The 14,622-nt window shown below is 41.2% G+C and overlaps 1 protein-coding gene across 1 annotated transcript in view; it reads right to left on the reverse strand.

Moving 5' to 3' along the window:
• Positions 1–14,622, reverse strand: part of LOC143974427 (scaffold attachment factor B2-like) — a 117,949-nt gene that overhangs the window by 77,761 nt on the left and 25,566 nt on the right. The window contains exons 3-8 of the mRNA XM_077475804.1: positions 11,070–11,131; positions 8,287–8,314; positions 6,707–7,169; positions 6,398–6,444; positions 481–584; positions 109–258 (exon numbers count right to left, since the gene is read on the reverse strand). Coding sequence (XP_077331930.1) covers positions 109–258; positions 481–584; positions 6,398–6,444; positions 6,707–7,169; positions 8,287–8,314; positions 11,070–11,131 — 854 coding nt within the window. The remainder of the gene's footprint in view (positions 1–108; positions 259–480; positions 585–6,397; positions 6,445–6,706; positions 7,170–8,286; positions 8,315–11,069; positions 11,132–14,622) is intronic.

Here is a 14,622-nt window from a genome sequence, read left to right on the forward strand (position 1 = left end):
GTAAGCAATTTCAGTACAGAAGAGGATGCTTTACAACTGTGGAAAACTGAAAAGCTGGATCTTCAACTTTAAATGACCGAGGGGAAATGCAAAGCATTAAATACATACTTTTTCCACGGAAATCATCCTTCCATGAAGCTCTGTTCTGTGTAGATGATTAATACATTTTGTTGCATCCTCTGAAGATGACATAGTTACAAATCCATAGCAGCGAGCACCAGGGCTGCGAGCATTAGTTACCACCTTTGCACCAACAACCTTAAAATTTTAAAAAAAAGACAACTGTTAGTAGGCACATTTTTATTTAACGTTGGAAAAAAATGCTTCAACTAATACACATCTCTCATTGGCTGTTCACTATCATGAGCAGAAATGGGGGGGGGGGGGGGGGGGGGAGACAGCTTTTTACCAAGACAGAAGCCAAAACAAAAAAAGGTAAATACTTGGGTCAGACAAAATACATGGCAGTTAGGATTATACCTTGCCGTACTTGCTGAAGAGATTTTTTAAGTCTGTTGCTCTTGTGGTAGACGAGAGGCCACTAACCCAAAGGTTCCTTCCAGAACTGTTTGCCCCAATTTGCCCTAGCAACAAAAGAAAGTTAAAGAGATTACTTAATAAAAATGCACACATATATAATGCACAGCATTGTGCAAAAAAAAAAAAAAAAAATATTTTCAGAAGTGTTAATTTGCATAGTTGTGTTGATTAGCCTAGTTGCCACGTCCTATACATGAAAACATAGAAACTGAGGTGCAGAAATATGGCAAGTGTTGTGGACGGATGAGTCAAAATTTTAAATATCTAGATGTAGCAGGAGTCAGTTTATTCACCGAAGGGCTGGAGAGCAGTACATCGAGCAGCTGCCAGAAACCGTGAAGCATGGTGGAGGTTCATAGTAAGTTTGGCGCTACATTTCTACAAATAGAGTTGGAGATTTGGTCAGGCTCAATGGTGTCCTCAATGCTGAGAAATACAGGCAGATACTAAAACTGGATACACTATACAAACTTTCTTCTGATTTTTTTTTTTATCCCTTTAGGATGTACCAAAACCATGAGAAACCTAAACACTTTCTCTTTGTATGCAATCAGGCAGGCCCTTGTACTATATAGTTGAAGGTAAGTAAAGGAAAAAAATAAAATAAAAAATCTAACAAAAGTTCCATATGGCATGATGGATAAAAGCTGGATTCGCACCATCAGGGCGGTGTGTGATAAGTCCCACATTTATTCTACAGCAAGATAAACCCCCAAAAATGTAGCAAAATGTCAGTAAGATCTTCAATGTAGAGAACAAGGAGTCCTGGAAGTGATGGTTTGGACCCCACAAAACCCTGATCTCAATATCAAGTCTGTCTGGGATTATATGGCGAGACTGAAGGATTTGAGGGCAGCCTACAGCCAACATAAGATCTGCAGTTCGTTTTCCAAGAAGTTTCAAACAAGCAACCTGCCGAGTTCCTTCAAAAACTGTATGCAAATGAGTAAAAAAAAAAAAAAAAAGGAAGAAGATTGTGCTGAATGTGTCAAAACTAAAATAATCTCAGTGACTGCTAAAATATATTTTTATTTTTCTCAGTCACTAAATATCTACATACATATAGATAACAAATAAACATAACGTGTTACATTATCCAGATAAAGTGCTAGTGGATCAATACTATAATCTAATGAAAACAAATAGTGTTCATCTTTAGGGTCTTGCTTGTAAGTGGTGTGTGCAGTGGTGTATATACACACACACAGTCAATGGATATGGGAGTCACGCAAATGAACTGTTTTGCACTATTCTATATGAATTTTCTTTGGATGGCCATGAATTTTATTTTGCATGAATTTTTGCGGTATTTAAACACTTTATTTGTATTTGATAGTATTGATGCACTAGCACTTTATCTGGATAGCGCAACACATTTTTCTGTTTATTCATTTACTATGTGTGCACCTAGAAGTGATGCGGTTTTGAAGGCAAGAAGGTGGTCACACCAATAATTGAATTACATTTTTCTGTTCATTTACTCTCCATTTTGGAAAAAAAACAAAAAAAAAAAGAAATTCTCTCATATATACAATATGTCATAAGAGAGTACACCACTCACATTTGTGTAAATATGGTTTTCTATCTTTTCACGTGACACTGAAGAAATTATATTTTCCTACAAATTAGTGTACAGCTTGTATAACAGTGTAAATTGACTGTCCCCGCAAAATAACTCAACACAGCCATTAAGGTCTAAACCGCTGGCAACAAAAGAGTACTTCCCTAAGTGAAAATGTCCAAATTGGACCCAAAGTGACAATATTTTGTGTAGCCACCTTTTTCAGCACTGCCTTAACCCTCTTGGGCATGGAGTTCACCAGAGCTTCAAAGGTTGCCACTGGAGCCCTCTTCCACTCCTCTATGACATCACGGAGCTGGTGGATGTTCGAGACCTTGCGCTCGTCCACCTTTCATTTGAGGATGCCCCACAGATGCTCAATAGGGTTTAGGTCTGGAGACCTTGGCAAGTCCATCACCTATACCCTCAGCTTCTTTAGCAAGGCAGTGATCATCTTGGAAGTGCGTTTGGTGTTATGTTGGAATACTACCCTGCGGCCCAGTCTCTGAAGGGAGGGTATCATGCTCTGCTTCAGTGTGTCACAGTACATGTTGGCATTCATGGTTCCCTCAATGAACTGTAGCTCCCCGGTGCCGATAGCACTCATGCAGTCCCAGACCATGACACTCCCACCCCCATGCTTGACTACTGTAGACAAAACACAGTTGTCATTGTACTCACCTGGTTGCCGCCACACACGCTTGACACCATCTGAGCCAAATAAGTTTATCTTTGACTCATCAGACCACAGGACATGGTTCCAGTGTCCCTAGTGTTCCATGTACTTAGTCTGCTTGTCTTCAGCAAACTGTTTGCAGGCTTTGTGCATCATCTTTAGAAGAGGCTTCCTTCTGGGATGACAGCCATGCAGACCAATTTGATGCAGTGTGCAGCATCACCCCCCCACCACACTCCCCCCACCCCTGCAACAATGCTGGCAGCACTCATACCTCTATTTCCCAAATAGTGAAAAAAAAGTGGTGTAGCGTTAGTGAATGAATAAAGAAATAACTAAAAAAAATTGTATATTGAGGAGCGATAGTAGTAAAACTAATACTATACCACATACATGTGACAAAATATGTGAAAATGCATAAAACGAAATACAAATATTAGTTCGCTAGATATGTGGATACACAATATATGTATAAGTGCACACAAATCTTGGTGAAAGTCAGTGACTGAAATATAAGTCCCAACAAAAACAGTCCACATATGTTGGGTAGTGAACAAGTGTCAATGTTAGTCTTCCCAACGAAAAGATCAGGCAACCCACAATTCAGTTGGACCGGGAACAGCGACTTGTCTGGAGTAATTTCAGAGAAAAATAAATACTCTTACCAGAGAGAATGGACCCATCTGTCATATGACAGTGGGTCAACTGCGCTTGTAATCCCAGGTGATGTCAATCAGGTATTGTAAGTTGGTGGTAGGTCCACGTAAATCACCGCGCTGTCTCCGGATTTCACGGACTTCCATTATCAGAGGCTGTAACGTACGTCATGTGCTGTCCTCCATGCTGAACTTGAGCTCCTCGGAGGCCATGGAGGACAGCACATGACATACGTTACAGCCTCTGATACTGGAAGTCCGTGAAATCCGGAGACAGCGCGGTGATTTACGTGGCCCTACCACCAACTTACAATACCTGATTGACATCACCTGGGATTACAAGCGCAGTTGACCCACTGTCATGACAGATGGGTCCATTCTCTCTGGTAAGAGTATTTATTTTTCTCTGAAATTACTCCAGACAAGTCGCTGTTCCCGGTCCAACTGAATTGTGGGCTGCCTGATCTTTTTGTTGGGAAGACTAACATTGACACTTGTTCACTACCCAACATATGTGGACTGTTTTGTTGGGACTTATATTTCAGTCACTAACTTTCACCAAGATTTGTGTGCACTTATACATATATTGTGTATCCACATATCTAGCGAACTAATATTTGTATTTCGTTTTATGCATTTTCACATATTTTGTCACATGTATGTGGTATAGTATTAGTTTTACTACTATCGCTCCTCAATATACAATTTTTTGAGTTATTTCTTTATTCTTTCACTAGCGCTACTCCACCTTTTTTTCCCCATTTTCACTGAACTTTGTTTGTTTGGGTGTTAGCCGCTGATCCTCACTTTAGCTATAGCGCAGTGTTTTCCCCCCAATTTCTCTCTATTTCCCAAAGACAACCTCTGGATACGACGCTGAGCACATGCACTCAACTTCTTTGGCCCACCATGATGAGGCCTGTTCTGAGTGGAAACTGTTCTGTTAAACCATTGTATGGACTTGGACACCGTGCTGCAGCTCAGTTTAAGGGTCTTGCTAATATTTTTATAGCCTAGGCCATCTATGTAGAACAACAATTTTTTTTCAGATTCTCAGAGAGTGCTTTGCCACGAGGTGCCATGTTGAACTTTCAGTGACTAGTATGAGAGAGATACAAAATTTAACACACCTGCACCCCAATCACACCCGAGTCCTTGTAAAACGAGTCACAGGACACCGGGGAGGGAAAATGGTCAATTGGGCCCCGATTTGGCCAATTTTACTCATGGGTGTACTCACTTTTGTTGCCAGCAGTTTAGACATTAATGGCTGGGCGTTGAGTATTTTGAGGGGACGGCAAATTGACGCGGTTATACAAGCTGTACACACTTTGTTCAGTGTTGTCACATGAAAAGATATAATAAAATATTTACAAAAATGTGAGGGAGAGAATATAAATATAATATTTAAATATCTATCCAACCACTCATTTAAAGCATTCGCTTTTTTTTCCACATGTGCCTGAAACGCAGAGTGCAAAGTTTTCTTTTCATTACAGACATACTACTGTATATACATAGCGCTCAGTACCACAGTGGAAAGTCCCACCCCTAAACACTTAAGACAGCTAATTTTAAAGTAAACCCATTATAAATGGGCTTCCATCTTTTACATCTTCCAGTTGCCAAACTCAGCTGCCTGCTGTTTATGACAACTCTGACTAATACTTCAACAGGTTTGTCCAAATTTTTGTACGTGTAACCACCATTTTCTTTGTTCCCAAGGTTGTAAAGTTTGTGAAATCAAATGTAACTGCATTAGCCCACATTCACATTGGGTCAAATCGGCGGCCATTGCCAGCAATGGTACCGTATCAATTCCCAAAAATAGTTCCTGTACTACTTTTGGCAACTTCAGGGGTGATTTGAATGGACATCTGTGCATGAACTTGCACAGATGCCTGTCAAATCGCCCCCGAACTAAGACCGCATTGCCAGTTTCAAATTGTTTCTAACTCCCAGCAGTGTGAACCTGGACTCAAACAGCTCTTGAAATATATAAGGGCTGCTTTACCTGCCAAAAGATTTTAAAATTTCTTTCCATCCAGCACTGAGGGTTAGTTTTGTCTGCTACATTTAATCAATCTTTACAGGTCATGACCCAGCCTATAAAATTGGACAGTGAAAGAAAAACTGAGACTGATGAACTCATAACCCTGCTCTCTTCCTATCAGCATGTCCCTTGTTTGCCATAAGCACAACTGATCGAAGCAGCACAAGCAGTCAACTTCTCCCAGTCTGAGTACTGCAAGAGGCAGCCACCAGCGTGAATTCAAGTACTGACACTGCATTTCAAAATAAAATTTAATGATATATTGATAATCACAAATCAGCATTAAATTGTCGTTTTATATGCATCTGGACGTCAGCTTTAAAAGACGCATAGGTTTTTTTGCATACTTGCCTAGCTGGATGCAGCATTGGTTCCATGCAGCATCTGTCCCCCCTGCTGGGGAGAATCGAGCGCTTGGTTTCTAACAGCTCCATGAGCAGAGAGCTGGCTACTGTCAGAGGCTTTCTGCTCCGAATGCCACCCCCTGGGCTATGGAGTTGTCAGAAACAGCCGTTTCAGTCTCTCAGCAGCTCGCCAAGAGGCTGAGCTGGGTGCCGGTCCAGGCATATGGGTGGATCTACCCATATGGACGCAATCTTCTCCAAGCCTGGACCAGCTCTGTGACAAAACAGCAGGCTTCAGCCCGCTGTCTGCTGCAAACGGGTCACAGTACTGCATTACAAAAAACTGCACTCCTGTGATCCACAGGAGAAGTACAGCCAAACTAGCTTTGGCTGTACTTTATCGTATAACATACGGTTTTCGAAAAGAGTTTACCATTTTTCACTTACAATATTAAACTTGTACTTTAGACAGGAACGAGACAGACACCTTTATGCAAAAGGCTGACAAAATGATCGCTTCAGTGTCGGGGGGGGGGGATTAAAATAAAAAAGCTATATTACACATACCCTTCTCGTCGGTTTTGAGGCTCCCGTCAGCTTCCTCTTCAGTCAAACTAAAGAGAGAAAATACTAGTCAACAGTCGTTTTCAAGACCTTCGATACAGCTGGCCACAAATGTTTGTTTAAGACATGCAAAACATTAAAATTATGTTAAGTAGATTTTGTTTCAACAAAATCAAGTATAAAGTTGACATGAAAGGAAAAATCTCAAAAGTCTAATTGGCTTTACTAGAAAATATGCCAAAGAAAACCATATTTCAAAGTACCTTTGAAAAGAAAAACAAATCTGGTCTAATACTGAGAAAAAAAACAAACCTCATTCTCTGATCGTCCTCTTTTGTAGAGGATACTTTAGTAGATGCTGCTTCTGTGTTTTCATTCTTCAATGCTTGCTCACCATCTTTAGCTTCCTCATCAGCTTGCGTCTTCATCTCATCTTCCAAGTTATCAAGACTGGGTTCCATCTGGCTACTCTGACCACCTGTGCTATCTATGGCTATTTCAGAGTCCGTGTCCTTAATCATATTTTGTTCTAAACACTCCCTATCATCTGGACCTAAAGGAATAGTTTCTTCAGCTTCACAATCTTTATTTGCTTCGTCATCTAAATCTAACGTGTTATCAGCAGATTCAATGGTGACAAAAACTTCTTCCTCGGTCTTCTGGGATTCATCGCAACTGTTATCTTGATCAACTGACTCCTCCACTTCTAGAGCCTCTTCTTTAAGCTGTTCAGATTTATCACTGTCCCCCAATATCTCGAGCACTTTCTCATTTTCTATAGATTTAATAGGAATAGAACGGCACAATTTAATGACCAGGGAAAAAACAAAAATTACAAACGTGGAACTGGCATGACTGCCAAATTAGAAAACTAGGCACAGAGATTGGAAAATTGTGTTATGTAAAGTTTTTTTTTTTTTTTTTAAATATATATATATATATATATATATATATATATATATGTATAGATTTTTAGTTCACATATTTGCACACTAAACCTAAAAAGTATATCGCCAACTAAACACTGAACGTGGCCAAACCTATAAGAAAAGCTGCAAACACCAAAGATGCTTCTGGTCATCTTGAACTCCATCCCAACTTGAAATGTGGATATTCTGTGTTCTTCTCGACTGCTGAAATTGTCCATTTGTTTTAGTATTTCAAGAAATGTTCAAATTTCAGAGAAAATCCATTTTGTTTGTGAAATCCATTTTCAGCATTTAGTGATCTTCCAAACATCCGAAATGCAGCAAATAAAAGCTTAATCCCAAGACAGAAGTATGCTTGTTCGTCATTTACCTCTATCTTCACGCAGCCACCGATTTGACTGTCATTGCAACTGTAACGCAGTTCGGTTAACTAAAAGCTTAATACACCTTTAATCTCCAGATCTATGAAGTCCAAAGGTTACTTTACTTATATTAACTATAGTAATTTTTAAGTAATCAAGATGAATTTCACAGATCTGGCAATTTACATTTCCAATCTCTGTGGCCCATGCCTCAACCGAACTGCAGGCACATTAAAGTGGACTTATGCCAAAGGTTAGATTTTCAGAGATGAATACATAGAAACAGAAGGTTTGAAATATTTGTTTTTCTAAAAGAAAACACTGCTCTTTTCCCAGGGCTAAACACAAAAGCCAAAGCCTATGTATCTGATCACAGCTGTTGGGGAGGACCTAATTAAAACTTGCCTTCAGCACAGATAACATTGCCAAATATCTAGGCTTGTGGTTTTGTAACAGCATTTTCTCTAGAACTGCCATTTGAAAACACTTTCATTACATGCCAGCAAGGCTGTAAAAATGTTAACATTTGTGTACAAGTCCACTCTACTTGTGGGGAACCCCACCATGAACTGTAGGATATGGGTGTAATATTAGATAGTACCTTGCTCCAAACTGGTCTCTTCATTTTCCTGTAAAAAAAAAAAAAAAAAAAAAAAAATAATATTTATTTAGAGTTTTTATCTTGCTTAGCCTAGCATCAGAATATGAAACGGTTTGAAATAAAAGGTGACCAAAGATCTTGATATTTGCTACTTATTAACGTGACAAGGTCATCTTGTATAATTATCGCAGTGCGATCTGCCGACTCGCACAGGAATCGGATCGCATGGTGTGAACCCCCATGCGATCCGATTCCGTTGCGGACCCAAAAAAGGGTCCCGTGCGAGTTTGCTGCGGGACCGCTGCGAGTTCAGCCATACTATCTGTATGGCTGAACTCGCAGCGCTACGGAGATCGGATGTGATTTGCTGTGCGAATCACATCCGGTTCTCCCCCCGCAGCGGTGTGAACCCAGCCTAATGCAGAATTTCAGCCCAACAATAAACAGTTATTAAAGACTCTTCTGCCCCCCCCCCCCCTTTTTTTAGTCCACTCTGGTCCAGTCACACGAACCAGTGTTAGAGAGAGTGGCAAATGCAGGGGAGACAAAGTGCTCAACAGAAGCTGGGAATGCCAGGAGCCATGACATCGCTCATAGGTTCCCTTGCTCCCTTTCCTTTGCAGCATTCACTGACACAGAAACGAGGACTACGACTGGAGTAAAGTGGATGTGTCTGGACACATCTTTATTCAGATTAGATGGCAAAGGAAGAAGGATTGGGGACGGAACATTTTAAGACTAGTTAGTGTTAGGCTGGAAATCTACTTTAAAGTGGTTGTAGACTCTTACATACGTACCCTTACATTGGACATGCTTGGTCCACAAAGTGGAACTAGACGACTTTTCTATTTAGCACATTTCCAATTTGCAGAAAAACTGGGATAACACCTGCTTGCACATTGAATTGATGCTTTTTTTCTCCTACAAGCAGCAGCAAACACACTGTAAAAAGCCATATTTTGTAATCGCATGCACGCAGTCCCGTATCTGGCGTTAATAGATTAGCCAGAATGCTGGACATTAGAATGCATTAACATGGGACCACTATTGTGTGCACGGACACAGGTTGCCATGAAGGGGCAGTTGGAGTCAAATATAAAACAAAAAGCGCCTGAAAAAGCAGTGCTTTAAAGCTTGTGTGCACGCATGAGGCCTTACATTTGTTACAGGTTCTCCCCCCCCCCCCCCCCCCCCCGCGCGCGATCGCGTCGGGCCGCGCCGCAGGCGGCCGGCAATTGAGCCCCCGGCTTTGAGGCCTTCTGTGATCCTATGGTTCCTTCTGGAATCTGGCACCCTCTTGTGGTGGCCGTTGGAATTACAACCAACAATGCTAATGGGATTGCCTGTCAGTCTTTCTCCATCCCTTTACTTAGAACCCCTAAACAAAAAAATGTTATATATATATATAATTTTTTTATTCTAACACCCTAGAGAGTAAAATGGTGGTCGTTGCAATACTGTCTGTCACACCGTATTTGCACAGCGGACTTACAAGCGCACTTTTTTTGGGGAAAATTTTTTTTATTTAATAAAAAAAAAAAAAAAAACACACACAACAGTAAAGTTAGCCCAATTTTTTTTTTTTTATATTGTGAAAGATAATGTTACGCCGAGTAAAATCGGTACCCAACATGTCACGCTTCAAAATTGCGCCCGCTCATGGAATGGCGACAAACTTTTACCCTTTAAAATCTCCATAGGCGACGTTTAAAAAATTCTATAGGTTGCACGTTTTGAGTTACAGAGGAGGTCTGGGGCTAGAATTATTGCTCTTACTCTACCGATCGCATCGATACCTCACATGTGTGGTTTGAACACCGCTTTCATATATGCGTTCGCTTCTGCACGCAAGCTTGGCGAGACAGGGCGCATTTAAAACTTTTTTTTTTCTTATTTTAACTTTTATTTTTATTTTTTTCACTGTTCTTTTAAAAAAAAAAAAAAAAAAAGTGTGTCACTTTTATTCCTATTACAAGGAATGTAAAAATCCCTTGTAATAGAAAAAAGCATGACAGGTCCTCTTTTATATATGAGATCTGGGGTCAGAGAGACCATATCTCATACACTAAAATGCAATTTAAAAATGTCCCTCTAAGAGCTATGGGCAATGACTTGGAGACAGGTGGGGGGCTGGGGGCTATCTTCCCCTCACTCGTCTCCATGTCAGGCCAGGGACAGGTCCAGATCACCGTCACGGACCTGGCTCCTAACTTTTTTAGCTGGCTCCTAGATTCCAAGCAAATTTGTCAACCCCTGAGTTAACGTAATGCAATATAATTAACCCTGTCTGATGTACTGGCAGAATTTAAAATTGTTGGTCCTAACAAAGTGTTAAATATCTAGAGGCTGGTATGCCGCATAGTATGCGAGTGGGGGGAACTCAGTGAATCCCTCTGTCAGTGGGGACAGATTAGGTTTCCACTCATTTCAAATTTTTCAGGAGTAGCTTGCAGTCTTGCTCATGGCCTGCTGCCTATGATGTGTGGAGTCCTCCCATAATTGACTGCAGAAGTGGAAATAAAATTCAAGTCCTACCGCTTACACCCAAACGGTACACCCGGACAAATACACAATCCCACAACAGCTCTCAGGAACTCCGTAAATTGAACAACGTATATTAAACAACGTGTATTAAAAACCCCACTTAAATCTGAAGAACTTAGAACACTCAGGTGTTTATATTGAATATGAAGAGGAAATTGCATAAAAAACTACACATAAAGCAGAAAAGACATTTGAACTATTTTGTAGCAACACATCTATCCACATTCAAGATTTACTACCTGGCTATCTCCTGAATCTTCTTCTAAGCCATTATCTTCAGCTTCCTCCTCTTGTTTTCGAACTATTCCAAACAAAACAAAATATGGCATAAAAATTACTTGCTTCCTTACAACTGCACTTAATGTTAGGTATTCAATAAAACGCAAGTTGTCTTTGCTAAAGATGGAAAAAATAAGAAATACGGACTACCAAAATACAGTTTAACAATATTTTAATACAATTTGAGGCATAGACTGTTCAAAAGGCAAAATGAGGCAGTGATTTAAAAAGGAACACCATAAGCCCACTATTAAGTTTAGTTGCACTGTGTGCAACTCAATAGTATGTGTAATGTTAGAATTAAAGATGTGGGGGGTGTGGCCTAGTGCACTGCAAAATAGAACGTGATCTCTTTCAGCTCCGTCTCCGACCAAGCTTCTCACTGCTCCTCAGACACCCTACCACCTTCACACTGGCAGTGCACCAGATTGCTCCAGAACGCGGTTCTATCTGCTCCAGGAATCATCCCTCACAAGTGTCCCAGGGATGAATGGGACTCCGTGTCCCATTCATCCCTGGGACACTTGTGAGGGATGATTCCTGGAGCAGATAGAACCGCGTTATCCTATATTAAAGCGCTTCCAACCCACCAAGATATAGCGGTCTATGTAAACAGGCTGGAGCACTCTTACAAACAGGAGCTTCTCAGACCTCCGCATAGAGGAGGTAGAGCAAATAGTTACATAGGGTTCCAATGAGCGGAAGCTCCACTTTAGGGTGGACCTCCGCTTTAAGCGCCCTTCTGTGGAAAAGTTTTATTCCATTTTGTGGGGTCACCAGTATGGTATTTGTAAATTGAAATATGCCCTCTCGAGTGTCTCAGGTCCTTTTCCATCCTTGCTTCTCCTCAAGGAGTATATCGCATTCATATATTTGCCACTTAAATGCATTATTTTACATTTTTCCACATTAACCGCTTGCCAACCAGCCGTCATACTGCTGGCAGATTGGTACAATCCCATGAACCCTTGTAGCTATACATCTGCTTGCGGGATTGGGGTAGCAGGCACGTACTGCACAGCTGGGGTGCTGATGCTCTTGGCCGGCGGTCATGATGACTGCCAGCCACAAGTGATCTCTAGCACGAGACACAGAACAGGGACGAGTGTGTGTGCGTGTGTGAACACACACTTCCCTGTTCTGGGAGGAGTGACAGATCGTGTGTTCCCATTAGCTAGGAACCACGATCCGTCACTTACTCTAGTCAGTCCGCTCCCCTTTCAGTTAGAATCACCTTCCAGGGAACAGTTAACCCCTTCCCTGTCAGTGACATTTTTACAGAAATCAGGGAATTTTTATAGCATCGATTTTCAATCCATGTACTCGCCCTATGGTCCATTCTAAGGGACCCTACTTTGACAGTTCCCCATAAACGTTTACTGTACAATAGAGGACACGGTGACCAAGTTAAATGACCATGACATTTTGCAAGAGCAAACTACCCAGATCCAACATCTTTGAAAGATCTGGAAAAAGTCAAGTTGGACTTACCGGTAACTTGTTTTCCAGGGATCTTTTCAGGATAGCACCTGAGAGAGTGGCTCTTCCCACTTGCCAACAGGAAACACAACTTCCATTGAAATTTAAAAAAGGAGGCTCCTTCCTACATGTTGACAGTAGTAGAGAACCTCCAGCCCAGGCTGGAACACATAATATGGTTGATTAGACACAGCATATAAAAAAAGGGTGGGTCTTTGCCGTCCTGAAAGACTCCTGGAAAACACGTTACCGGTAAGTTTAACATTTCCCTAAACATCTTTCAGGACAGCACTTGAGGAATAATGAGACTTGCCAATTAGGGAGGGACCACAGCCTGCCACAAACCTGATCACCTGCTGACAGAAGATCCAGTCTGTAATGACGGACAAACGTTGACCGCGTAGCCACCTTACAAATTTGATCTGGGGGGGCGATACCAGCTTTTTCTGCCCATATAGTGACTAGAGCCCCTGTAGTGTGCTCCAATTCGCAGAGGGGGGAGATAGTCCCATCTGAGAGTAGGCTACCAAAATAGCCGATTTAAGCCATCTAGCAATTGACCCATTTGATGCTTGGGGGCCCTTTGTGTTTGCAGAAAAGAGTCCAAGGACCTAAAATATTCCATTACTTCCAGGTAATGTAATAGGGTTCTTCTCACATCCAAGTTGTGAAAAAGACTTCAACACCCCCAAAGGGTTTCTGCAAAAGGCTGGCAGGATGATCTTGTGCGACCAGTTCTGAACTGTCTACTTTTGACAAAAAAAAAAAAAAAAACAGATCCGTTTTAAATACAATCCTGTCTGGGTAAAATGGACAAAAAAAAGTTCTTTAACCAATACTGCATGCGGTTCAACGATTCTTCTTGCAGAAGTGATTGCAACTAGAAATACAGTCTTGAAAGTGAAATTCTATAAATAATTTGCTTGTAGTGGTTCAAACGGTTCCTTTATGAGGGCTTGCAAAACCACTGACAGATCCCATTTGGAAAAATGCTTACCTGGCCTAGATCTGGTAAGTGCCAAGAAATAAAATCTTGTGACCAAAGAAATTGGTTTCTCCTGAAAAACCCAAATGCAGCCACTTGCACTTTAAGAGTGCCGACTGCAAGACCCTTGTCTGCACAATTTTGCAAGAATTCCGATATTGAGATAATGTCTTCCACAGTTGTATCTGCTGAATGACACGAAGAATTGTAGACATTCCAAACCTTGGCATAAATAGTTCTAGTTACTTTCTTCCTACTGGAAAGTAAAGTGGTTATTAAAAGGTTCTGACAAACCCTTGTCCCTTAACAGCTGCTCCCCGGATACCAGGCAGTGAGGCTTAACCTGGCAACAGCCAGGTAAAATGCATTGGACCATGTAGAAGCAAATCCTATCTGAGAGGAAGCTGCTAAAATGGTTTGACTGCCATTTGCAGAATGGTGGAAAACAAAGCTCTCTTTGGCCAGAATGGATTAATCAAGATTACTGACACCCTTTCCTTCTGTATTTTTATCAATACTAGCGGAATTAGCTGGAATGAGGTAAAGGCATACCCCAGGTGAAAATTCCAAGGGTATGCCAAGGCATCTATCCCTTTAGAATGGTCGTTTCTGTGCAGAGAAAAGAAATGAGGGAGCTGTGCATTTTCCTTTGATGCAAACAGGGCCACCTGTGGATGGCCCCAGGTCCTGGTGATCAATGAAAAAATGTTTAGATTCAATCTCCACTTTGCCTCCTGAATTTTCTGCCTGCTCAGAAAAAAATAAAAAAAATAAAAAACCTGCCACTTAGTTTAGTGTGCCTTTGAGATGGCCTGCAGACAAGAACAGCAATGAAGAATCATTGCGTTTTCCTGGTTGACGCAGGAGGATGGAAAAAGGACATTTCCTTTGCCCTTCTGTGATTACCAATTTCTTTGCTTTGCCTGGGCTTTGCTACTTTGTTCCTGAGCCCTTTGGAGATCGAAAAAGCCACTTAAACTGGTAGCTTTTTCTTTGACAGGCAATGACTTTGTACCTGCTGTCCTAATAAATCTCCCATGAACAGAACC

Source organism: Lithobates pipiens, unplaced genomic scaffold (assembly GCF_037356315.1).
Source record: "Lithobates pipiens isolate NorthernLeopardFrog02 unplaced genomic scaffold, aLitPip1_a1.2 Scaffold_13, whole genome shotgun sequence".
Lineage (NCBI taxonomy): Eukaryota > Metazoa > Chordata > Amphibia > Anura > Ranidae > Lithobates > Lithobates pipiens.